The following is a 25,673-nucleotide window of genomic DNA, read 5'->3' as shown; positions in this document are numbered from 1 at the left end:
TATGGAGGAGTGCTTGTACTCTGAGCCCCTTCTGAATTATCAAGCTCATTGTATCATTGTGTCATGTAAAATGATTTAATGATACGTAGCATATGGCCACAAAAATCCTACATATTGACACCTGATGTTATGTAAAATACATGATATGTTAACTTATTGTTTTTTTTAAAAATTGCAATCACTCCTCAATCACTTGGATGCTGAAAACCTGATTCAGGCTCTGAATTTAGAGCTGAACTTTGAATCTCTCTATCTCTCAGGGTTAGAGTAACTGGCAAAGTGTGAGAACATAAAAGGCACAAAAGGTAAGAGATTAAATATGAGAAAAGATGTCTCTCAGCTGTGAGACAATATTGTACCGTGGTCACTGAGTCTCTCAATTACAAGGTACATTACTTGAGAGCTCAATGATGGGTGAAGGAGGTTTATGAGGTCTGGCACAAGTCCTTCTCAATGTGCTTCAGAGGACTGGTGAGTATCCTGCCTTTTACTGTCATTGTTCTAATTTGGTGTGAGTACGCTCAAGTTCTTTTAGATTGGGTCCACTGAAAGTACAGAGGCTGAGAAGGAGAGGAATCAATAATGACGACAGGTTTGAAGCACTTTATCATCCTTAACCCAAAGCTGCCCTCATCTAATGTGTGTGTGGATGTGTCCTTACCTGCAGTGTCCTAACATTTCCAGCCATGGCTTCTCTTCCTGAGCGTTAGGATGAACATCAGGGGATCGTTCGTTTCCAAGTTGCTGTTAACCGACTGATCACTGTGTTTAATTAAGCAGTGTCACTGCTGACATCGCTGATGTAACTTCCTGTGAAGTGGCTTTTAGTGGAACAGATCCCCATTCATCAAACTTTCATAGAAAGAGAGTCAGTCTAAAAGCGCTTTAGACATTTTCCAACGATAATGCAGTATTCATCAGCTCTGCGGTAAAGACGGCTTGTGAAAATGCTGATTATGAATGATTTGTAGGAATAAAGTGTGGAAAACTTGATGTCAGACGCAGAGGATCAGGAGAATTAGTTCTGGAAGACCAGAGCAAAAAAACAACTCTCTGCTGCAATCTAGTGGTGGAAAGAGGTATTTCTATGAAGTATTTACAAAGTCAGAGAGGGCAAAGTTAAAGTTTCTAAGAGGCTTTGTGCAAACTAAGTCTTCATTTCTATTCTTATAGGAATAAATCATATTCCACAGTGTAGTGGTTAACACATTCACCTTGTATGAGAACAGCTCGAGTTTGAGACCAAGGGGAAACAACCAACCTCAGAGGATCATAAGATAATCAACCTCCAGTACCTTTGGAATTATAATCTGTAGCTTTAATTTATTCCAAAGAAGGAAATACTTTTTTAAAAAAAGAAAAAAGGCAAAAAATTGGATTAAAAAAAAAAAGAAAAAAAAAGAGGTGAATGTGATCCTTTCCATGCCCCTATACGTAAACAGGACACCAGGTAACAGATTAAGACAAAGAATTTTTCTAAAATGACTCACAAAGATTAAATGTTAATAATGAAGGAACATGGCGCAGACCTGGCCCTCACTATAAACATAAGGTTCACACAGATTACCAAGTATTATGTTTTCAGGCCACATTTCAGACAGTTTTCATCTGGAAAGTGCCACAATATTTACAATCCTTTACAACAATAATTGGGCCATACTTACTATTTCAAATGTGGGCCACATTAGACTCACAACCTAATTAACCAGCGCACAGTAGTGGACTACATTTGCTGTGTTAGACTACGGCCACTACGGCCAGGGTCCCATCCAGATTACTCAAAGCTTACTGAGCCACAGCTTTTCTAAAAGTGGCCACATATGTTTTATGATAAACTGTCTACCTTTGATAAATTAAATGTAGGCATATATTTGTCTTTTTATTTGTTGCACCAGGTCCATATTAACCATTTACCACATGGGCCACTTTAGGGCACAACCAGACCACACAATCCCAAAAGCACCACATTTTCGCCAAAAATAGCCCATTGCTGCTTGAATGCATGCATTCTGTCCAGACCAGAAGGTTGTTGCTGAATCACTGCCATCCACTACCCACCCTCCCCTGTTATCAGCCTTTGCCTTTACAATCTGCTGCACTGACCACAAAACAAAATAGTGACCTAAGAAGCAGTAGCCCTCTAAATTAAATACAGATGTATTATATGCAAAACAACATATTCATTCCTAAATGATTCTATATGTAATTTTCAAAAAATAACTGAAGCATGATATAAGAAGTGACAAAAAACCTCTTTATTAGGTGTAAACAAGTTTAAAAAAAAAAAAAAGTAATAATAATAATACAGCACCAGGACAAGTTACCTGCTAATACATCCAGATGAATGTGTAAGTCAGAGTCTGATGGAAACACTTCCAGATCTCAGTGTGTGACAGCTTCTCTGTCATTCTGCAGATATTGGCCCACAAGTAGAAAAATTAGTTGTAAATTTCATTTTTACAACTTCATATTGAGCACATGCTACGTAAAAATCATCATGTTCCTTCCACTCAAGTGCAACATGCATGTTGCATTCTGAATACAGAAAAAGTTGCTCATTATAACGCTCAGAAGAAAAACAAGTCTGTATTCTAAGCAGTGTCTGTCTGCACCTTCATGGTCACAGTGCTTTCCAGATAAAGGCTTGAAGCTTGCAGGAGATGAATTCCTAAAGACACTTGAGGAAAAAACCTTTTGTGTGAATATTTTAATAAGTTTCTTCGTTGTTCCGGTAGCACTAACAGCCATTGAATATAAAATTGTTCACATGCACACAGGACAGGACAGATGCTGTGGCTTGCAAAAACAATCAGATGTTTGCATTTGGAACAGCGAATGAATTTACACTTTGGATGGTTTCCATGCAACGGCCTTCCTTACCTTATGGATTAGCTTACAAATTAATCATTGAATCAAATGTTGTCGAGCAAACATATTTTTGCAGTACTTGGCAGTAGTTGTGCATATAATGATTTCCTTGTAGCTACACATAATGTTTTATTATTATTTTTTAACAAAAATGTATTTATCTACCTGATTTAATACTTAGAACTTGAGTAGGCTGTAATATGTAAATTTGTAGGAAATGGTTATGAATTATTAGTAATGCTATGTGTAATCACCTGTTTTGTGACTATTACATACAAATAATCCAGTAAAAGGCACAATTATGACTAAGTTGTTACTAATGAAGACACAGTAGGTATTGTTATAATACACAACTACTTGGAACTCAAGTAATTAGTCAATATTTATATGACAAATATTCCCGTTATTCAAAATTAATCCCTGTCTGAAATGAGCTGTTTTAGCTCCTTTCCCTCGCCCTTCAAGCTAGCTTTTCTTCTGATTGGCTACCCCTTGTAAACAGCAGGTTTGAACAGCAGGTGGGCGGGGCTGCTGTGCTCGCAGCCAGAGCCACATCCATAGGGGTATCTGCTGTCACTGACATAATGCAGAAACAAGAGTAATAAAAAACCCTGAAGCTTGAGCTTTGGTGCACATGATCAGCTGTTAAAACATTGATCTCATTATTTAACATGTGTCCATATTTGTAACAGCACTGTAAGGAGATGCATAAAATCATTTCTTGACACATAGACTGTTGTTCCACTACCTTATACCTCATAACAGTTACAATAATAGTTACATTATTTCAGAACTGAAAGAACAAAGGAACTATAAAGAAAAATCCATCAAATTTTTTTGGGGGGAAAATAGCATTACAGTCATTTTTTGCTGTCTACACAGGCAAGGTGCCATGTAGGGAGTGGTGGTGTACCATGGCTATATTTACGAAAGTATATTTAGGATTACTTCCTCTGACTGTTTGATATAAAAAGACAAAATATTCCACAATCTGTTGATTCTGGCTGTTTTTTTTACTGACCATTAAAATCATGAATCAAAAATTTATTTCAGCACCTCAGAACTTCCGAGCTGATTAAAAGGTTAAAAACTTGTAAACTGTCAGCTGTTGCTCTGCTTCCTTTCAGCAAGGCTTTAAGCACATTTCTGTCCTGCTGTGATCGATGCTTCTTCTTTCTCCTTTCTCCTCCAGCGTGAGCATGATAAGCCGACACATAAAGGCACTTTTACAATGTGGACTACACAGAGGACTGTCTGTGTCCCTTGTTAGTCTCTAGCAGCTGGCTGGATACTGTATCACATTAAGCCCGACATGCAGTGACTCTGATGTCCTGCCTCACTAGGTTACTTTCACTTCCCTTGTCTGACCTTTTCAAGTTGGTCCAAGGTTTACGCCGACAACCTCAAGGTTACTTCCCCGCAGCTCTAACCTTTCCATTTCTGCCATCTTTTTATGAAACCGCATCGTCCTGACAGGTCTCGGCTCTGCGTCGCCTCAGAGCTCCACAGTTCGCAGGTGGCTGCGAGGGGAAACGGCAGCCAGCACGCTCTGGGGCAAACACTCCGACTGCTCCGTGGTGCTGCCACAGCAAGACCAGTGAGGCTTCCCGGGATGTCCTTTATGACCATGACCGCAGCCTTTAAATCCTCCTGCAGTCAGACGGACATTCGATGGCAGATGAAATGATGAGAGACAAAATACAAAAGACTGATTTAAGCTTTTTCCTCATTCGTTGCTTACAGGCTCCTTTAGACAGAGATTTTGGAGCTGAATTATAGCAGGTGTGGATAGAATGATTACATCTGTACTTTAATTATCGCCAGCTCATATGAAAATTTGTTTTTCCAGTTTATCAGTCTGTAATAGGTCTACGTTTACCTACATTTACCACAGTGGCTTTGAACATATTTCAGAGTGTAAGTAAATGCAGAGAGAAACAATGATTTCCATAGTGACGGGAAACATTTCAGTAACAGCAACTGTCTCTATTTAACTCAAATTACACACAAAAGACATGTGTGATGCTAAGGAACTATATTTCAAACACCTGCTTCTTTTATGAATCAAATAACCTGAAATATAATAGAACACAGAGAGTGTAAGGAAAGCTGGTTTAGCTTAAAAACACAAAGTGCACAGATGATGGTGCCGAGATTCTGTGAAAATCTTAACTTAATTTTGTTCTTCATCTGTGTGTTCTAGTCAACAGCACAGTGTACCCCGAAGTTTGTTCTCTGTACACCTGCTCCTTCAGACAGGACATATGAAAGTTATCTGCTGCGTACCTGGCATGGTTCCCGGGCAGCCACAGCGAGCCTCTTTGGCTCCTCCGCTGGAGCAGAAGGAGCAGCAGTGAAACGTCCCTCTGTGACGCCTGAACTTCCTCTTCACATTCAGAACAAATGGAGAGCCCTGCAGAGACAGACAGCACAGAGGCAGTCAACCAGTGTCGGTTGGCACAAGAGCCGTTACAGGGATTCTTCTTGCTTAATAAGGACAACGTTGTGCATAATAACTTGATTTGTCAGGAGGATGTAGAGCCCTGAAGTGACGAGCTGTGCACTGCTAGCAAGGCCACGGCTCCGTCTAGCAGTCAGCTTATTATTTCAATAATTCATATCTCAGCTGTGAAACGCAGCTACTGTTTTCAAACTGTTTCGACAGCGATTATATTTTTGTTTCAACATGTAAATATTATATGCGAATGGAGTGGCTTTCCTAGATGGTTTCCTAGATGAGACGGGGGCTTGTCCTCGGTTTTTCTTGCTTGGCGGTTATTTTGTGTGTGTGTTTTTTGTTTTCTTTAGTGTGTGGGGTAATTCTTTCCATAGATATTTTGGGGGCAGATTTACTTACAGTGGCTATTTTTTGTGACATTCAAATGCTCTGTAGTGCTTGTAAAGCAGAGCTGAAGGCCTCTCTGTGTGCAGAGTTGGTGGACAAAGACGTCCGACCTTCACAGAAGGAAGCTGCAAGGCAGCCTGAGGAGGCCACAGCAGAATAAGGGTTGCCCACGAGGCCGAACCAGAAGGTCGTGGAGGTTGCTGGCATCCTTGCTGCTGGTGTCTGTGTGGAACCTGTGTCAGGTATATCTAGTGAACATCTTTGGGTAATCCCTTTATATAAAGGAGGTGATGGCCTGCATCTCTGTATGAGAGCGTCTGAGTTGGAGATCTCTAAATATCTAAAACTGATCACACCATTTCATGAAACTGAAGTTAATTCATGATGTTTTCAAGTGTACAGCAACCGCACTGTGTTGGCTAAAGCAGTTTTAGCCTCTTTTGTTATAGTGTAAACTTGTAGGCAAACCCCAGGAAGTGAAAGTGTGTACCCATGTATCAACTGAAGATGGCCTTAATTATGAAACTGTGAAAAAACTGTGGCTGCTTGAGTCTTGGGTAAGTTTGTTGTCCCCATCTCATTTTGTATCCTGGCCCCTTAGACGGGGCGTAAGAGAAACAAACCAAATTAAAACTTACAGTCTCGACACTTTAGTTTAAAATACCTTGACATGTTGGGCTTTGACACAAACCCACACAGAGTACGCTCCTGGCTGCTGTGGTGTGTATGACACACTGTAGGACCCGTCACTGTTGTCAGTCACAGTTGTCTCCACTTTACTGATGGAAAATAAAAAAAACATTTTATTAATAATATAAAATATCACTTTAAAACCGCAACTGATAGCACATAGATGTAAACTGCTCTCAAAACATCAGTGCTGGATTCTGAATCTGCTCATTCTGAGAGCATGGATGACCTGTCCGAGCTTTGAGTCATACTCTGATGTATATCAGCCTCTCAGTCTGAAGGTTAACTTATTTCAGACATCCAAAACACCAGTGATCACACACGTGCTGACTTTAGGTAATAACTCAAAGACATTCATGGATCAGACGGCTGTGCTGGCAGATACTAAACAGCTACTAGCCTTCCTGATATTGCTGCCCTTGTTTTCAAAGTTACACACTGTTTGATCGTGAATGTGAATAAAAATGATTCATGTGATGTTACGGAGGTCAATAAGAGTGTGCCTCTTTCAACCCAAGTAACAAAAATAGCACAGCACTCAGGCTTAGAGTACTCTGATGACCTGTTCTAAGCAGGTCAATTTTTTAACTAAATGTGTCTTCTGTATGATTTGCTGAGTCAGAAATGCTCAGAGTTAAAATGCTGACCAGGCACGCCACACGCTGTCCCCCCACTCACCAGTTTTTCTTCTCTGTGTGAACGACGCTCACGAGGACGTGCTCTCCACCTCGCGCCAACTGTTCTCCAGCTGAGTCTCGGCACACCAGGGTGAAGTGGCCCAGCTGGCCCTCCGTGCCTTCCTGCAGGCCTGTGACCAACACAGGGTTAAAGGTTAGAATCAAATTCAAATCAAATTCAAATTCAAATTTTATTTGTCACGTACACAGTCATACACAGTACGATATGTAGTGAAATGCTTGGACAACTGCTCGTGACCTAAAGAGAACAAAAAAGGAAAAGGCTATGAATGAGATAGGAAATAAATATGAAAAATTAAAAAGGGTAAATTTAACTAGGAAGGAATAAAATATAAATTAAGGTTAAAAATGAAATAACTGTACAACACAAATTAGAATGAAGGGTAAATTTAACTGGGAAAGAATAAGATAAAATATATAAATTAAAGTTGAAAATAAAATAACTGTACAACAAAATACACAATATAGAACTATATAAGAATGTATGAAGAAATATAAATAAATATATACACAATAACAGCAGCTGTACAAGTATTAACCGGAAATGAAGAATATAGTGACCAGTGTTGTGCAAAACCAAAGTCCAGAATGTCCAGTGTGTGTGTAAGAACCATATGTGTGGGTCAGTACTGTGTGGTGGTGTGATTGAGAGACCGTATCGCCTGCGGGAAGAAGCTCCTCCTCAGTCTCTCTGTGTTGGTCTTCAGGGAGCGGAATCGCTTTCCTGACCTCAACAGAGAGAACAGTCTGTTGTTGGGATGGCTGAGGTCCTTCACGATCTTCCTGGCCTTGGTCCAGCACCGCCTGCTGTAGATTGAGTGCAGGTCAGGGAGCTCGGAGCGGATGGTGCGCTCAGCTGACCGCACAACCCTCTGTAGAGCTCGTCTGTCCTGCATGGTGCTGTTCCCGAACCAGGTTAAGATGTTTCCCGCCAGGATGCTCTCTATGGTGCACGAGTAAAAGTTCCTGAGCACCTTGGAGGGCAGTTGGAAGTCTCTCAAGCGTCTGAGGTGGTAGAGACGCTGTCGGGCCTTTTTCACCACGGTGTTGATGTGACAGGACCATGACAGGTCCTGCGTGATGTGAACTCCGAGGTATTTGAAGCTGTCCACTCTCTCCACTGGGCACTCGTTGATGACGGGGGTCTGGTAGTTCCTCTCCTGCTTAGTGCTGAAGTCCACTATCAGCTCCTTTGTCTTACTGACGTTTAGAAGGAGGTTGTTCCTCTGGCACCAGTTCTCCAGATTCCTAATCTCCTTCAGGTAGGCCGTCTCGTTGTTATCAGAGATCAGGCCCACCACGACGGTGTCGTCAGCAAACTTGATGATGGTGGTGGAGCTGGTAGTGGCCACGCAGTCATATGTGTACAAAGAGTACAGCAGGGGGCTCAGAACACACCCCTGGGGGGCTCCAGTGCTGAGAGTGGTGGAGGCTGAGACATGTCCGCCCATCCTTACTGCCTGTGGTCTGCCAGTTAGGAAGTTGGAGATCCACTGACACATAGATGAGCTGAGTCCCAGATGCTCCAGCTTGGTGGTGAGTGTGGAGGGAATTATGGTGTTAAATGCAGAGCTGTAGTCTATGAAGAGCATTTTAACATAATTCCCCCTTCTAGTGTCCAAGTGAGTGAGTGATGTGTGGAGGAGATGAGAGATGGCATCGTCTGTGGAACGATTTGGACGGTAAGCGAACTGTAGTGGGTCCAGTGTGTCTGGTAGTGAAGAAATGATGAAGTCTCTGACCAGGCGTTCAAAGCACTTCATCACTACTGAGGTGAGGGCTACAGGGCGATAGTCACTGAGAGAAGCAGGGTGGGGTTTCTTCGGGACAGGAACAATGATGGACTCTTTGAAGCATGTGGGGATCACCGACTAAGATAAAGAGATGTTGAATATCTCAGTGAACACAGGAGCTAGCTGGTATGCGCAGTCTCTTAGGATACGACCTGGGATGCCGTCTGGTCCTGCTGCTTTCCTGGTGTTCACTCTCTTGAAGGCTCTCCTTACTTCATGCTCGGAGATGACGAGCACGTTTCCGGTGCTGGCAGTATCTTCCTGTCTGCAGCCGTTAGCGCCGCTAACACTAGCATTGTTGGAGACCTTAGCTGCAGCCTCGAAGCGAGCATAGAAAGTGTTCAGCTCGTCTGCCAGAGTCACGGCCGCGTTCGTCATACCGGTTGTTGGTGCTTTATAGTCCGTTATTGTCCTTAGTCCCCGCCACAGGCTCCTAGAGTCACTCTGTTGGAGTTGTGACTCTAGTTTCCTCCCGTAGCGCTGCTTCGCCTCTTTCACCGCCCTCCGCACGTTATATGACGCGGCTTTGTACGGGTCCATGTCCCCCGTCATGAGTCCCGTGTTGTAGGCAGCGGTGCGGGATCTCAGAGCGTCGCGGATGGTTTTATCCACCCACGGCTTCTGGTTGGGAAACGTTGTGATAGTCTTTGTCTCCACGGTATCATCCGCTAGTTTCCCGATGAATCCCACAACCGCTTCCGTAAACACGTTGACGTCATCGTCGGAGCTGTTTCTGAACATGCCCCAGTCTGCGTCATCGAGTGCGTCCTGTAACGCGGCCACCGATTGATCCGTCCAGCGCGCGACCTTCCTCTGAACCGGAACTTCCTGTTTCAGCCTTTGTTTGTATTTTGGCATGAGGAAGATGGCGGCGTGATCAGATTTGCCAAACGGGGGGCGGGATTGTGCCTTGTAGCCGTCCTTGACCGTAGTGTAGCAGTGGTCCAGTGTCCATTCACCCCTGGTGGGGCAGGTGATGTGTTGATAAAAGTTCGGCGCTGCGCGTTTGAGGTTGGCGCTATTAAAGTCCCCCGTCATAATAAGCGCAGCGTCCCGGTGTTGTGTCTGGTGCTGTGTGAGTGCCTCATGCAGCTCGCATAAGGCGGTGACCGTGTCCGCTTGTGGTGGAATATAAACGGCACTTACAATGACCGATGTAAATTCCCGAGGTAGATAAAAAGGACGACACATGATGGACAGTAGTTCCAGATTTGGTGTGCAGGAGCGTGTGAGAGGAACAACGTTCGCACTGTTGCACCAGTTGTTGTTCACCATTAAACACACGCCGCCTCCCCTTGACTTCCCCGAGTCCCGTGTCCTGTCCATGCAGTGAACCGAGAAGAACTCGGCCGGCTGGATGGCGTGGTCCGGCACCGCTGGGTTCAGCCATGTCTCGGTGAAGCAGAGGAGATTGCAGTCCCGAATGTCTCTCTGGAACTTTATCCTGGCCCTGAGGTCGTCAAGCTTGTTCTCCAGTGACTGGACGTTGGCGAGCAGGATGCTAGGCAGAGGTGTGCGGTGTGCACGAGCTCTCAGCCTGTTCCTGACGCCGGCTCGCTTCCCTCTAGGCCGCCGCCGCTTCCCTTTGTTCTCCCTCGAGATCTCACTCGGCCAGCTCGGATCCGGAGTTAAAAACTTCGAATTGTGAGTACATTGTATACCAATAGAAACAAGAGTGTCACTGTCATACCTAATGTACCCAATGGTGATGATTTTGCCGATTTAGAAACGCTGAAAACTAACTTAAAAAACAAAGACAAAGAAAAAGTGGTCAGAGCAGTCGTGACGGCAGCCGACCTCACCGGCGCCATCTTTAATTTGAATCCCGAAGACTGCGCTGAGTAACAAAAAACTACCGCTTGACTAAAAGTGTACCACGGGTCAACAGAAGGCTGAGTCCTGAGGTTGCTGAAAAAACATGGCCGTCCCAAACTGCCACAAAGTTGCCTGTGTCATTATCATTTACCTTAATTACAGCTCAGAGATGTAGCCCATTAGTGAAAAGAGCACCAGGACAAAAGTACGCAGTCATAAGTTGATGTAGGGATCTTCCACAAACTTTATATAAAAGATTACCACTGTAATATAACACACTGGTTTTGGACTCAGCATTCTGAAGCCTGTTCACTGTTGTTACCGCTGGAAATTATGTGTATATATATATTTCTATATTTTTAGACCTAAAAGTTATCGTATTTAGAGGAAAGAATGGTGCTCGAAGTTATCAGCTAAGGCTGTACGTCACAGCGGTCATATTTTTATAGATTTCTACTAAGAATCACCACAAGCACAGTGCAGAGGTCAGGTTTAGGGGCTCACTGCTGGCTCAGCCACACTAGAATAAAAACAGAATGGCAGTCTGGTTGTGACTAGGAAACAGGGCTGTGCGATATGACCAAAATCTCATATCCCGATATAAGACATTTATCGTCCTGACAATGATATATATCACAAAAATTTTACATTTTCTGTAAATTCTATGAATCTTGGGTAACTCGACTCGCGTGAAGTGTTTTCAGCTGGGCGTCGTGTTACTAAAGTTGAAATGGCCGCAATTTTCTTTCTATTTATTACACCTGACAGCTCTTTTTAGCTTCTTGTCCGTAAACACTCTTACAAACTATTTCATGTGATTCAGTTTATTTTGAAAAATCTCAACAGGATCTTCAGTTTTATTGTGAAAGGTTTATGTAGAAAATAAACAAGTGGACGGCAGAGTCAAACAATGGTTTTACCGTCGTTGTTGCTAATGGCAACGCATAAAAAGAGTTGCTTGTCTGTCTGTATTGTGGTTATATTAAATATAAGAGGAAGATAGAACTTAAGAAATTCTACACAGTGACCATCAAAATGATGAATTTTTTTTTTGCCATAAACAGTTTATTTTGCGACACCACGAAACAAATGATAGTGTAAAATGAAACGATAGACGTTTTCATATCGTCATCCGATATATATCGTTATACAGAACAGCCCTTCCAGGAAAGGTGGTTAATAATGGTGATGTCATTTAATTGTTTTATTTTTATTCAGTGACCAACTACAAATTGATAAAGCAGATAAAGCAGATGACTTGTGATCAGAAGCTGGTTACCTGGTGGGAGGTAACGATGCTCTGCAGTAAGTGCCGTTGAATCTAGAATGGCAGACTGACTGACACCACTCTGTGATCAAACAGTCAGTCTGGGCTGATGATGAGCACAACTTGTCTGCATCTCTTTGCACTAGCGGACTCAACTGGTTCTAATCTGGTTCTAGTCCTATATAAAAGCAAGGACACCGAGCACCATAGTCACATTTAGAATTTTGCCACTGAAGTGCTGTCCTGAAGCAATTACGTCACTATTTATCAAGGAAATTTTAAATTTCACACTTCAAATCTACGAGCTTCTGAGTGGACTAAATGTAAGTTAATGTGAATTTTGTTTAATGCAAACTTCTCTTCATGTTCACAGGAACAGTTTTGCAACAGGTGGCAAAAGATTTGTGATTTATTACAGTTGATTGCCATTTGATCCCAGATAGATTGCATGTAGTTGACAAATAGACCCCATTCAATCAAAACCTGACAGAGAGTAGACTCTGACTCTGTCTTCTTGCCATTTTATTGCCGTCTTGATGCACCACTGCTGCTTTGAAGACAGCAGCTGATGGTGAGCTGCCTTTGAAATGGTTGCTTTGAAGTGCAAAGCAATAAATTTAGCTGCGCTTCAGTCTCCAACTACTGTTTTCCCTAGTGTGACTGTAGCATGAAGCCTAGGAGGCAACATTTGAGCTACAGCGCCTGTGTCAGCACTAGGGCTGAACGATATATCGCATTTGCGATAATATCGCAACATGATCAAGTGCAATTTTCTAACCGCAAAGGCTGCGATTATACTCTGGACATGTCCAAATTCATGGGCTGCATCCTCCTGAGGCCGCATTTGTAGACCGATTACGTCACAGCGACGCGCCGAAGGCTGTCCAAATTACTACCATATCCCAGAATTCATAGCGCGGCCCAGCCAAACTCCAGTTTCCAGCAATGGCGGCCGCTACTAAGTTTTAAAATTACTCATACTAATCTTTCTGGGTCACAAAATAAACTTTTAACATATTTTCAGGCGAGAAAGTAGTTGTGTAAACATCAAATATCTGCTCGGTTTATCAAGATATCCCATATTTGCAAAAGTGCTTCGACGTTTTCAGAGGCGTCTGCTACCCACCAGCTCGACAGCTAGCCGGGAGCTCGAGGGTTACTGATGCGGCCGAGAACGGCACAACTCCCGGCACATCATTTTCAGATCACCGCGGAGTTTCGCTGCTCGGGTTAAACGTAATATATAAGTCACTTAGACAACCTAAAAATGTTATTGTTGGGCTTTTTTCAGTGTTTTGTTTGTTCGTGAGTAAATCGGTTTGGCTGAGATTAAAGTTATCAGATTAGATAAAATAAAACTTTATTAATCCCCCGGGTGGGTTCCTCCTTGGTTTTCACACAGCTGACTAAACGTCAAACAGAAAACTTATTAAACAGAAGTATGAGACAGTCGAGAATTTACACCAGTGTCTGGTTATATTTTAGATAGCAAGAAGCAGACGGCCGAGTTTATTAAACTCCACCGAGACAGCGGTGACGCTAATCAGAACTAGACCGTCCAATTTCACGCCTTTAAACTTTAAAGGCGTGTTTGTGTGTGTGTTTATACAATTGCTATTATGTTTGCACTTTATGTGTAATGTTACTGACTGCAGAGATCAGTAAGATGTGTGTATTTTTTATTTATTAGTTTTATTTATTTAATATTATTTTTTAATTGAATGACTGTCTAGTAGTTCACAGATGTCGAAAAACTGAGTGTGGTAAAGCCACTGATTTTTTTTATGTATATTTCTGCAATCTGCACATTGTACTGACTTTCATTTTAATGTTTACACCAGGGTTCCTTGCCAGCACTTTATGCTCAGATGTTTGTAAGCTAAAAATAAACTATTGTGTATGTTCAAATATACTGTTGTGATTGAAGAAGTTAAATAAAAATGTCAGTCATCAATTCATGCATCACCTCATGTCATCATAACAGAGGTCTGTCTTCCAGGAAAGAACAGTTTAAAATTAATGTAATATAGTATTGGCCATACTATATGATGTATTGCTTGTCTTTGTTTAATAATACAGAAGACAAAGACCTTAAAAAATAATCGCATATCGCATCGCAATCGCAATATTGGGGCAAAAAAATCGCAATTAGATTATTTTCCATAATCGTTCAGCCCTAGTCAGCACACCTGTCAATGGCCCAAACTATCCCGGTGTCCAAATGAATGAACTATAAAGAAAATCACCAACCATACAATTTATATGATGGTTTACACAACCTATCACTCTGTAAACATGCTTTTTCATGCTGGTACGTTGGAGCATTTTAACCTGGGAGTTTGGAGGCATCTTGTTTATCGGTTTATTTATGATGTGTAAAGGTTAAATACATGGACACAACCTCTTCATATGCAGAGATTTCACAAATGGCAAGAGCACACAGACACACAAACACCCAGAAAAGATGTTTCAAGGTAGAGAAAAGTTGGTAACAGTACAAAGAAGGACAAAAAAACCCTACAAAGAATAAATGAGGCACTTTATCATTCAGACACACTACGACATTGAGACACCTGGACATTTGTCTTGTGCCTCTACAGGTTTCAGTCACACAGATGCACAATCTCAATACAGCCCTCCGCTCAGCGCTTACGCAGGTCAGTGTCCAGATGAACGAACTGCATGTGGAGGGGACTTCAGGTGCAGCTGGACTTCAGCATTGTCGAATTTCTCAAACACCTCTGCGTCATTATTTAGCATTTCATTAACTTGTTCCGCTGTCTCGTTCAAGATATTCATCAGCTGTTTCTGTCGTGTTACAGCGCGCATCACCTGTGTTCACTCCAATGATTAATGCCGCTTTGCGCCTGCTCGTCAGAGTCCATTAGCAGTTTGATAACAAATGATCCCACGCTGTGCTTTCATTTGTTATTATTCAGTGTTTTCCAGCAGCTGCAGGGAGAGCTGTTTGGATGCTAATGGAACTAACTCCAGCGGCTCCTTCACTGATGATGAATGGGAGTACTGGTTAAGGGGCCGAACTGTCGTTAATAACGGTGCAGCACTATTGCGTTACGGGACTCCTGCTGAAGTTGAAAGGTCCTGATTTTAAATTTCTGCTATATATGAGCCACACCAAGAAGACACGTGTGCTCTCTGAACTTGATGCTCAGACACAACATTTATATTCTTCTAATTTCACTCGCAGAAAGCTGCTCGAGGTGGACCCAGGGTGAATCTGACTAACATGACAGAGTTGTGGGAGAGTGATCTCATGGTTACTTTTCATGTTTGTATACATTGTATTGTGTACAGATGACTTTTGCAATTATGCCTAATCTCAAGATGGAATTATTCATCATTTGGATCATGATGATCACATGCATGTTTACGTGCCCCCTCTGGCACTTGGGCCTGTACGCCCAGCGTGTGCAGCAGTGGGGCTGAAGCTGACGACCAAAAGTATATTTATTATCAAGACATTTTAAATATTTGTGTTATTATGCTGGTCAGGAAAACCCAATTATTTAAAGACTTCAATGGACACCTTTTAAATTGCTTTAACTAACGAAAATGACAAAGAGAATTCATGAATACACAGTGTCAGGGTTTTTCCTGGCTCAAACTGGGCCTTTGGGGGTGAATACACAATGGGAGCATGACTGGTCTGCATATACAGGGAATATGCAGTTTTCATAAGACTCTATGCAAAAAGTAAGAACACTGCATGATTCATTAGCTTCTGACTGACTGCAAGGTCAAGGAAGCGCAGATCAACACCCCTCCACCATTGTGCAGTTCCAGAAGTCTTGTGGTCTTTTCTGATGAAACTTTGCAAACCTTCCAATAAAATCATATTTGTTTAGTCTTTTTCTAATTGTACTTTTATGAATTTTGACACGTTAGCTGAGGACTGAGATGTAGCACTCAGGTTATTTTTCAATTTCTCCAAGCAATGCACGAACATCCTGGAAAAACCTGGAACTGTCTTGAATGTTTTCCACTTGTCAATAATGTTTCTCACTGCAAAATGATTGACTTTGAACTCTTTGGAAATACATTTATAACCCTTCCCAGAAATACCCAGCACTTCGGACTAGTAAATTGCCCAAACTGCTGCTTTTCTTCCTGATGATTAGTGGATTAGATTAGCAGCCCCTGGTTAGTATGGACCTTCTTTATTCCTATGGAAACAGTAAGAGTACACTTAGCTTACTGATTCCTTGGTGAAAGGTGAAAACCTCTTCTTGGGCGCCAGAGTTTTTATCTGCATGCAATATATTTAAATGTCTTTACGTTAGATTTTTGCAGTTATTTTTTTAAATAACATCTTCCCATTTTAAATGGTAAAATGGCCTGTATTTATATAGTACTTTTAACCTAAACACTGCATTTCAGTGGAGCCTAAGTTACATATAGCTTAGCTAATATGAGCTGATACTGGTCTATTACAGATTTTTATCATTATCAACATATAATTATTTCTGATGTACACCAATATTAAAAGATTTAATACAAATAAAAATAAATAGGGAGTGCTGAGAGGGTTGTTTCATCCAACCTTTCAGCACTCTCTTCAGCACATATAAAGTGGCATTGGCGCTGAGCGGACAGAGGGGTAAGTTAGGTGCGTCTTGACAGTAAATTGATTGAACATACGGTTGCATTATCTGTGAATCTCTGTTCGTCTTCTTGCTAAGCTGAGTACTAGCAGCTGTCACCACTAAAGACACAGCTCTTCTCACCCACAATTCACCTGTGCTGCTCAGTCTTGCAGTCCATTTCAACACTTCAAATCTTCTTTTCGCACAAAGAGGGGATAATCGTTGGTAAGCCTCTGGGATGTCCACTTTCCTATACTCAAGACTGAAATCTGAACCCCTAAATTGAGAGTGTCACACTGTGTTAAACTGATTGCAGTCAATTTGGGAAGAATAAACAACTTAAAGCTGGAAAAAGCTGGTTTATCTGATGCATTGATCCTCAATCTGGAGGAAAAAAACGTAGAAGCTTTAGCAACCGAAGTCAGCCCAAAGTAAAGCTGGATAAATGAAGAGGTTGCTGCAGGGACCAGAGAGCTGTGTACGGCTCTACATCTAATGCAGTACACACGACTTTAATACAGACCCAAGCAAGCCCCCACACAAACAGACTGCCTGACATCACATGGCAGACTGACTCTTTGGCAAACATTGGCAGCGGCTCTTGGATACCAACGAGACTCAACAAAGAAGTCCAAATTTGCTTTGGTTTCCCATTTATCACAAGTAAACACTGCTTTAATCCGAGCTCTGGGACAGAGAGAGAAACGCTGCTACAAATCTCCTGCTTGCTGCGTCTGCATATGTGTGGTGGAAGGATGGGAACTGTGGCAGTACCTGGGTGCTTTTCTGAGCAATGAATAAGGGCTGCAGTTTGCATAATCAACTGATGCGCAAATGATTATTTCTACAATAACAAATGAGGTGATTTAGATCACACAGACTGTCACAAGGAGAACCTTTGGGCATATTTCTGTCTCCTCACATTAGTTTTCTGATTAACTGTTAACTTACTAAGGACAGCAGTAGAAGCAATCATTTAAACAAAAGGAAAAGCAAGCAAACCTTCCCCGTGTGCATGCTTCTCCTCTATTATAAAACATTTTAACACAAAAGGAAAGTCGTAAATATTCTGTCGCTCAAAAGCTGCCCTGTACTCTTGCTGATCCCCGTTCCTCCAACACTGCATGTGTCCCTGTTATGTTTGTGCACTGCCTGCAGGCCTCTTCAGTCACCTAAACATTCCTTCACTCCAGAAGGAATTTCTGCCTTTAAGCCAAAGTCCCCAGAGACAAAACAACAGTCTTTATGTGCTGCATGAGTCTGTACTGTCATCTCTGCCTCACACCAACCTTCGGTCTCTAAACTGATGTGGCTAGAAAAACAAGAGTTCTGAGTTTAAATGAATTTGCTTTTGTCACTGTTACACACTCTTTTAAAATATTACTCAGTTCATGTGACTCTCAGCTTCAGGTCATCTGGTTCCTTGAATATAAAAACAGAAATGCCTAAAGCTGTTTTCATGTTAGAACAAAGAAAAAGTCATTGGTAAAAGAGTCGAGTTAGCTTTTAGCAAACTCAAAGCTAAACTTACAATACTGTGCAAAAGTCCTGATGTGGACTCAGTGGAAGAGTGGCTGTCAAGAAGCCATTTTTAAGGAAGGAAACGGGGAAAAAGGCTAATGTAAGAACTGGACTGAAAATCAGATCTGATGAAGCGATGAATCTAAACGAGAGATTATTGGTTCAAATGGTCGTCGCTATGTACAGAGGAGGTCGGGGGAAAGCTAAAACAGGATGTGCTTACAGGTTTATGACTGCAGTTCAGCCAGTGGCTTTTGGAAACTTGTGGAAATGAATGGAATTATGAACACAGAAAAGTATCATCACATTTCTGATCCCCAATGCAGTACAACTGGGAAAGCGTCTGATTGGGAATGGTGTCATTGTGTAGCAATGACACAAACAGTGCAAATGCAGTATGCATACCTGCATAGAAAAACATATAATGCATCACTATCAGTCATGGATGGGGCTCCCCACAGCCTGAACCTCAGCGTTACTGAATTTCAAGCTTGTGAGAATTGTACAAACTCTATTTTTGCCTTACATACTGTATTTTCAGGGGGTATTTGTATGTGTTTCAATAAATCACTGTACCCATTTCCAATTTTCCTAGGAAAATCTAAATGGAAGATGACCCAAGACCTGTACATAACAGACTTACAATAATAAAACAATGGTCATAATGATGATGCAATGAGTCATTTTAGGCAAAGACTGTATATAAAAGACGGACACAGTCACTATGATGACTTGTTTGTAGATTAACGTTTTAAAACCTTCAGTTTGACATTTTGTCTGTTTCTTTAAACTTGGCATGAATGTATTTGGGTAAGAGGGCAGCCCAGGAGGTAGTCTGGTTAGCATGGTGTTTGTAATTTACTGAGACATTATGTGGGATCTGTCCACCTAAAACATGCTTTAATCATATTTACTGTCTTTTTTTAAAAAAAAAACTGAATTCGGAATGACACGAAATGTCACCCAACTATAACTCAAAACAGTCCAGTAAGGCACAAATTTTACCTTTAACACAATTAAAATGGGTGACTTGCATAAAAATTCACCTGCGTGGTTGTCATGAAGTACAAAAATTTGCCACAGAGACCAAAACAAGTTTTTGTGGCACGCTGTCAACATGTTTACTTCTGCTCTAAAGATGGGGAATTTAACATGGAGGTCTATGGAAAGTGAGTGATTTTTGGAGCCAGCCTCAAGTGGCAATTTGAGGAACTGCACTTTTCTGGCACTTCTGTGTATGCTGCATCTTTGAGTCTTGAAAGTTGCTGATATGGTTTAAGGCAGGGGTGTCAAACATCTGGCCCATGATACAATTATATCCGGCCTGCAAGATAAATTCATATGTATATATGTATATTAATGGCCCGTCAGTATGTGGGAGCCGAATATTCAGCCCTACTAAGAATCTATGCAGGCAGGGGTCAGACTTTATTTTGATGGGGACACAATGCGGCCAATAATATGCAGGCAGACAAGGATCATACCATTATGTGAAATAACGAAGCGGGGCAGATGTTCTGAACACAGCAAGTGGTAGTGGTACAGGCCAGGTACACAGGGTGTCGAAAAAAGTGAAGAAATGAGTGCAAATGTAAAATAAGCAACATCTGGCTGCATTTCAGTGATATCGGAGACCTCAAAGCTCAGTGCAGAATTTATAAAAATAGGAGGGGCTAAAGTGATATCGGCTTAAATTTGTGGAGGAGAAAAGGTGTCAAACTTGTCCATAGCACAGACTAACAATTGGTTTTATCGCCGGTAAAAACACTAAAAAAAAAAAAAAAAATACAATATGTACACATGACCCTGAAAATAGTTTGCTGTGATTTATTTAAGAGTGTTATTGAAGCAAGTATGGATTCCTAACCTTCTGTACACATGGTTGAAACTGTCTTTTACCTTCTCCTTCAATGGTGCACCTGCTGACATCCACCGTCTTAGAGTTGATTACCCCGACCACAGGGTAGCCCTCCACCTCCCCTGCGGGTTCCCTGGGCATGAAGGATATACTGCTGCCATCGTCAGGGGCAACGGTTGCTGGGTGGGGGTCATAACCCCTCTCTGCCAGGCTGGTGAGTCTTCTCAAGGTCACTCCTTTGGCACTGAGGATCTCAGCGTCAGACCCACAACTCAGGAGCCGCTCTGCGAACTCCACACTGCCTCGGATGTCCAGCAGAGCCTGCTGAAGCTGCACCCCCTGTAAGTGGAGGTGGTTCCTGGTAAACAGAGAAGTTAGACAAGCAAAAGTTGAAAGCATTTCCTCACAGTAATCTTGGTAGACTCTCTGTGGTTTCTGTGGCATGGCAGTGAATAATTACTGTATTACAATATTCAAGAAATAAATGGATTGCTTATGCTTGTTTAATTCTGGTTCATTTTTGTGTGATTAAAAGGTTATGATCAGTTCAAAACACACAGAATTAGCTCTGTTTCAGGAGATTTCAAACGCGCTGGGGTTACAGTACGTCAACAGCTTCACAAAATGAGAAACACTTTTAAGTCCAGTGAAGACAACATCCACTTGGAATCAGCTAAAAAGAGCATTTGGACATTAGACAATAAGACAACAGCATCGATATCAAACACACTGCCAGTGAAACTGCAGCCGCTCAGCTTATTGACTTTTTATATATACTGGCACAAAAATGTGTCGAAATGGATCCACGAACACTTAGCAGAAGATTTCCTGGGTTTTATTTTCTGGGTCTGACTTTATAATCTAAACACTGATGAGGTTGTAATACTAAGAACAAAACAAAACTGTAATAACCTGTTAATCTTAACCACAACTTTGGCGACTCTATATCATAATCAGTAACTACTCGGTAAACTATTCAGTCCTGGGGTGGTTCATTCATCTTTAGGCAGTGCGAGGAAATTGATTCATGAACAGCATTGTGTCCTGCTGTGGCAATAAGCTCCTGTCTCCTCTTGAGAAATAGCTTTGGGAAAGGTAATGATATGCTAATTAGCCATCTATGCATTTTGCTTTCTCAACTAGCCATGTGGCGCTACGGTGGTTAAAGCACAGTATTCTGATGAGAACTGTGTTTTCTAAAAACTATGAGGTAGCGAATGCCACTGGAAAAACACCAAAATTTCATGTTTTATTCATAATCTAATGCGGACCTTCCCAAAGTGTGGGGCCCGCCCCCTGGGGGGGACGCTTGGACACTGCTATCACGGGCGCCCACACAAACGCAAAGCAGGAGAGGAAGCATCGCTGAATATGTTTCCAAACCAACTTCATTCTAAGCCAAAGACTAGAAAATATGGTGAAGCATGTCTGCCCTTTGGTTTCACCTGCACAAGTGCCGAGGTAGGTCTCCCTGCAGAATTGGTCTTTCCTTTGTAGGGAGCAGCGCTGGGCTCTTCAAATCACAGACAAACAGGATCCCACATTCTTAATTTTTAGTTCACAAATACTTGTCGTAATGACTAACTACTCCTGACATTTTGGAGATGTTAGCTCTGTATACGGTAAAGTTATAGTGGGATACAAATAATATCAGGCTGATCCTGTCACGATTTATTCCCCCGGTTCAAATCACGGACAAACAGGATCTCACAGCTGTTTATGGTTTTAAACCCATTTTGCACAGAGAGGCACTTTTTGAAAAATGTATTGATAGCAATGTTGAATATTATTACACAGGAAAAAACAACTACATGTAAAATAATCACACCGTGACGCCTCTGCCTTTGTAAACGGAGGGACAGTAACTGCGTGTGTGTAAGCGTGTAAAAACTGAAGATAGTCAGATTAACAGTATTTTGTTTCTGCAATTCCTCTCATGTAAACAATAACATGGCGCACAGCGTGACGTGAAAAAAGGCACATCCCTTTGACGTTGCGTGACGAACTCTGTATTCCTCGTCCACACGGAAACACAAAAAAGGAGTTTTAAAAATCTCAGTTTTCGGTTGTAAACACCATTTACGTGTGGACGAAACAGCTGCGTTTTCAAAAATACCCGTGTAGGTGCGGACGCAGCGTAAAAGAGTTAGTAGTTTATTTTATTACTACCTGTAATTTATTGCAGTTTACTTGTATTTGCTTAATTGTTTACTAAATGTTTGAGGTGTGAAATAAACCGCAATGGAGCAAAATATGGGTGTGTGTGGTTGGAGGATGTGTTTGTGTTTGTGCGTGCGGGGGGGCATTTTTGTAAAACAAAGGGGGGCCTAGCAAAAAAAGTTCGGGAACCACTGATCTAATGTAATGTGGGAAACCCAGGATCTAGAGAATCGTCAAATCCCCGCTAAGTTTAAGCTGGTCAGTATGCATGTTTTCATACCTCCGTTGGACTCGGAGCTCCTCCAGACGCCGCAGCAGAGACAGACAGTGGGCTTCCACTGCGCTGGCGTAACCTCGTGCGAATGCCCTCACCTCACTGGCTGTGGCCTCAACTCGTGCCTGCAAAGTCTCCTGAGATGCTTCCACCTGTGCCAGTGGAAATGTATATTATAGTTCTAAAAGCAGATACTGGGTATTTAAAATAATAAGCTTAACAAACTGTGCTAGAACAGGTTTTCAGAACGAGTATGTGGCTTTTTTTCTCCTCTGAGGTGACAGCGGCGGTGCCCTTTGTTTAACTGTGAGCTACCCAAATTTCATGCCACTTGTTGTAAACATGAAGCGCTGGCAACGACAGAAGGTATTGGGACACTGGCTCAAAAGTCTGTATATCTTCCCAGTAAAATGGCAGTCTTCACCTTCTGCAGTGACTCCTCCAGTCGCTCGAGTCGGGGTCGAAGGTGCACGTTAACCAGCTCTCTGATACGGTCCCCATGGCGATCGATAACATCACGTGTGGGGCAGCAGCGGTGGTCGCGGTGCAGCGTGGCGGCACACTCCAGGCAGATGGGCAGGTCGCAGGGCTGACAGAAAAGCCGCAGCTCCTGTCCCGGGTGCAGGGTGCAGAGGACAGGCCGGACCAGACGACCACAAGCCTTCAGCTCCTCCAAAGCCTGAATGGAGTGAGATGCTGTTCGCTTCTGCCGTCTGAGGACACACAGACATATGAGCACATCTTTAAGTCAGAACACAGATCTGGATTTCCCAGGATGTCTGCTACTGTCTGTGCAGACAGTGTTAGTGTGTTAGTGCACAGAACGGCTCAGAATCCATCTTGAAGACATACGTAAACAAGATCAGTTAGTGATGAAGAAGAACAGAGTAAAATACAATTTAAACCTCAGTCTCTTCAAAGCAGAATATATATTTAAAAAAAACCCTCAAATTTCCACTGTAACTGACTGCGGTGCAGAGAGTAGCACAAAACAGCCTTTAATAAGTCACGCCTAACCATTAGTGTTTTGCCACTGTTAGGACAAACACAAAAGACAAACAAACAAATAAACAAAATATCCAGTTGAATAAAAGTATCTGAGAAAACCACCATCAGTTCCTAATATATACAAAGTTTATGGTCTCAGCCAGTAACTCCAGGGGCCTGTCTCGATATGCATACTTGCGTTCTTGTTAACTCGTGATACGTCATCAGTCGGAGACCAAGTACTGTTCCAATTCAAAGTACGCATCAAGCCGAAAACGCAAAAAATTTCCGGATGTGTTCTCGCTCTGCCTGTTTTATCGAGCATGCATCGGTGGTGACTTGTGTGTACTGGGTACAGCTAAATATCCCAGAATGCATTTAGTCCAAAACCCAAATGCAGCAATGGCAGAGGAGCGCAGCTAAAAACTTTTAAATATTACTCTTTCTGGGTCACAAAATAAACTTTTAAGTTATTTTCAAGCGAGAATGAAGCTGTGTAAACTTCAAAGATCTGCTCAATTTATCAAGCTATCAAATATTTCCAAACGTGATCCGATTTCGGAGACGTCTGTTACCAACCAGCTCCATAGCAGACCGGGAGGTTGAGGATCACAAGAGCTGGTGAGAACAGTGGACTCCTGGCACATCGTTTACAGAGATATATTTCAATTCAGGAGGAAACATTTTCACCGGGAAGAACAGCATGTTAATACGTGGAGATTCTGAAGGCTGCTTCAAAATGATCAGATTATATTTTAAATATTTGTTCAGTTCTCTTCCAAACCCCAGCAGCTGTCTATTGTAATTTTTGAGTGTCCACTAAAATAAAAATAAAAGCCTTCTAACATCTCACCTGTTTGTTTTTATTAAGGCATACATGTACACAATTTTTATTAAAAGTGATTTCGCTACTGAGGTTAAACATGATATATAAGTCACTTAGATCATTTCTAATTGTTAATGTTTGGTTTATTTCAGTGTTTTATTTGTTCCTGGGTAGATCGGTTTGGCTGAGATTTAAGTTAAGCTTCATAACATATTAATCACAGTTAAATTAAGAGGGGACGGCAGCAAAAACTCCTGACCTGAGACATCATCAAGTACGCTGGTGTTCCAGTTGTACAAATCGTGTGTCCATGATCGTGTTCTTGGCAAGTCCGGACTCGCGTACTTGAGAATTGAGAAAGGATCCAGGTCTTAATGAATAAAACATGCTGCATAATTTGCAAATTTTTGTCACCAAACAGCAGAGTGTGCTTTTTGACCTCTCAGGGCCACAGTAGCCTAAGATGCACAGCCTGACACTTGGAAATCTCAAAAAGGAATGGATGACGTTTTTTGCAATAGCCATCTTCCATTTACAGTCTGTGGAACAGACTCAAACGAAAACCAAACATTTTATCAAGCAGTAGAAGTAATAGATTAAAAATTTTAAACACGCTAAAAACCTAATTTAATACATTAGACAGCAAAAAACAAATAAACAAAAAACAGCATGTGGGATGTACGAAGGGATAAAGAAAACCGAGCTAAGGCATAATAGCAAAACAGAATTAAAAACTAGCCTCGGAGCTAACTGTACCTATGCGCTTGGCAGCAGAACTCGCACAGGTTGACGGAGCACACCTCGCAGCGGCTCCCAGCACCTCCTTCTCCGCACAGGTCGCATCCCAGCGGGCCGTCCGTTTCCAGGGTCTCCACGAATACTTCGTCCAGCGCTAAGTGGTCGGTACTCAGCCCGACGTGCCCGGACGGAGGGAGGTCTACCTCTGAGTCACAGTCAGGGCAGAGCACCGTGATAGTGACGGCGGGTCGGTCTGCCTCCAGTGGTTTGTCCCGCTTACCGCCCTCCGGAACATCCCGTTGTATACGTGAAGACACCGAAAACGGCTCCAGCTGAGCGATGCAGTCAGAGCAGAACGTGTGCAGACACGGCAGGATTTTAGGGTCCCGGTACAGGCGCTTACACACCTTACACACCGCTCTGGGATTCACCAACACGTCGCTCTGCTCGCGTCCAGAGCTCTGTGCTCCCTGCTCCGACGTTTCTTTCTGCTCAGACTGCGACATTGTTCAGTTTGGGTGATTTCTGGAGCAAGAATAAAGGGGGAAAAACCCCAGCGAGTTCGAAAAAGTTGTCAGAGCTGAAGGAAACTTCTGTATAATCCCCTTTCTGCATAATAAATCACACGTTTTCTGCACTGCGGCAATCCACCCCATTCATTAATTAAAAGGCCATTCGAAAGCTCCACTTTTGATCATGAGAAGTTTACTGCTCCATGGGACATTTGAC

At 42.3% G+C, this 25,673-nt stretch overlaps 1 protein-coding gene and 1 long non-coding RNA gene across 2 annotated transcripts in view; one reads left to right on the top strand and one right to left on the bottom strand.

Annotated features, from left to right (window-relative positions):
• LOC309691677 overlaps nucleotides 1-2,454 on the top strand; it is a 36,279-nt gene extending 33,825 nt beyond the window's left edge. Inside the window, exon 3 of the long non-coding RNA XR_014272080.1 lies at nucleotides 261-2,454. This is a non-coding gene — a long non-coding RNA (uncharacterized lncRNA). The remainder of the gene's footprint in view (nucleotides 1-260) is intronic.
• On the bottom strand, nucleotides 2,291-25,673 carry trim45 (tripartite motif containing 45). The gene is made up of 8 exons (XM_082509520.1): nucleotides 24,963-25,673; nucleotides 22,818-23,106; nucleotides 22,400-22,545; nucleotides 20,001-20,317; nucleotides 7,082-7,211; nucleotides 6,378-6,492; nucleotides 5,155-5,281; nucleotides 2,291-4,518 (listed from the first exon to the last, which is right to left on the bottom strand). Exons 1-8 carry the CDS (start codon nucleotides 25,448-25,450, stop codon nucleotides 4,364-4,366), a joined length of 1,767 nt encoding a protein of 588 aa, XP_082365646.1. The 5' UTR covers nucleotides 25,451-25,673; the 3' UTR covers nucleotides 2,291-4,363.

The sequence above is a fragment of the Aulonocara stuartgranti genome (genome assembly GCF_965226115.1).
Source record: "Aulonocara stuartgranti genome assembly, chromosome: 16".
NCBI classification, from domain to species: domain Eukaryota; kingdom Metazoa; phylum Chordata; class Actinopteri; order Cichliformes; family Cichlidae; genus Aulonocara; species Aulonocara stuartgranti.
Note: the sequence above shows the minus strand (reverse complement) of the source record. Positions and strands in the feature narration are given on the sequence as shown.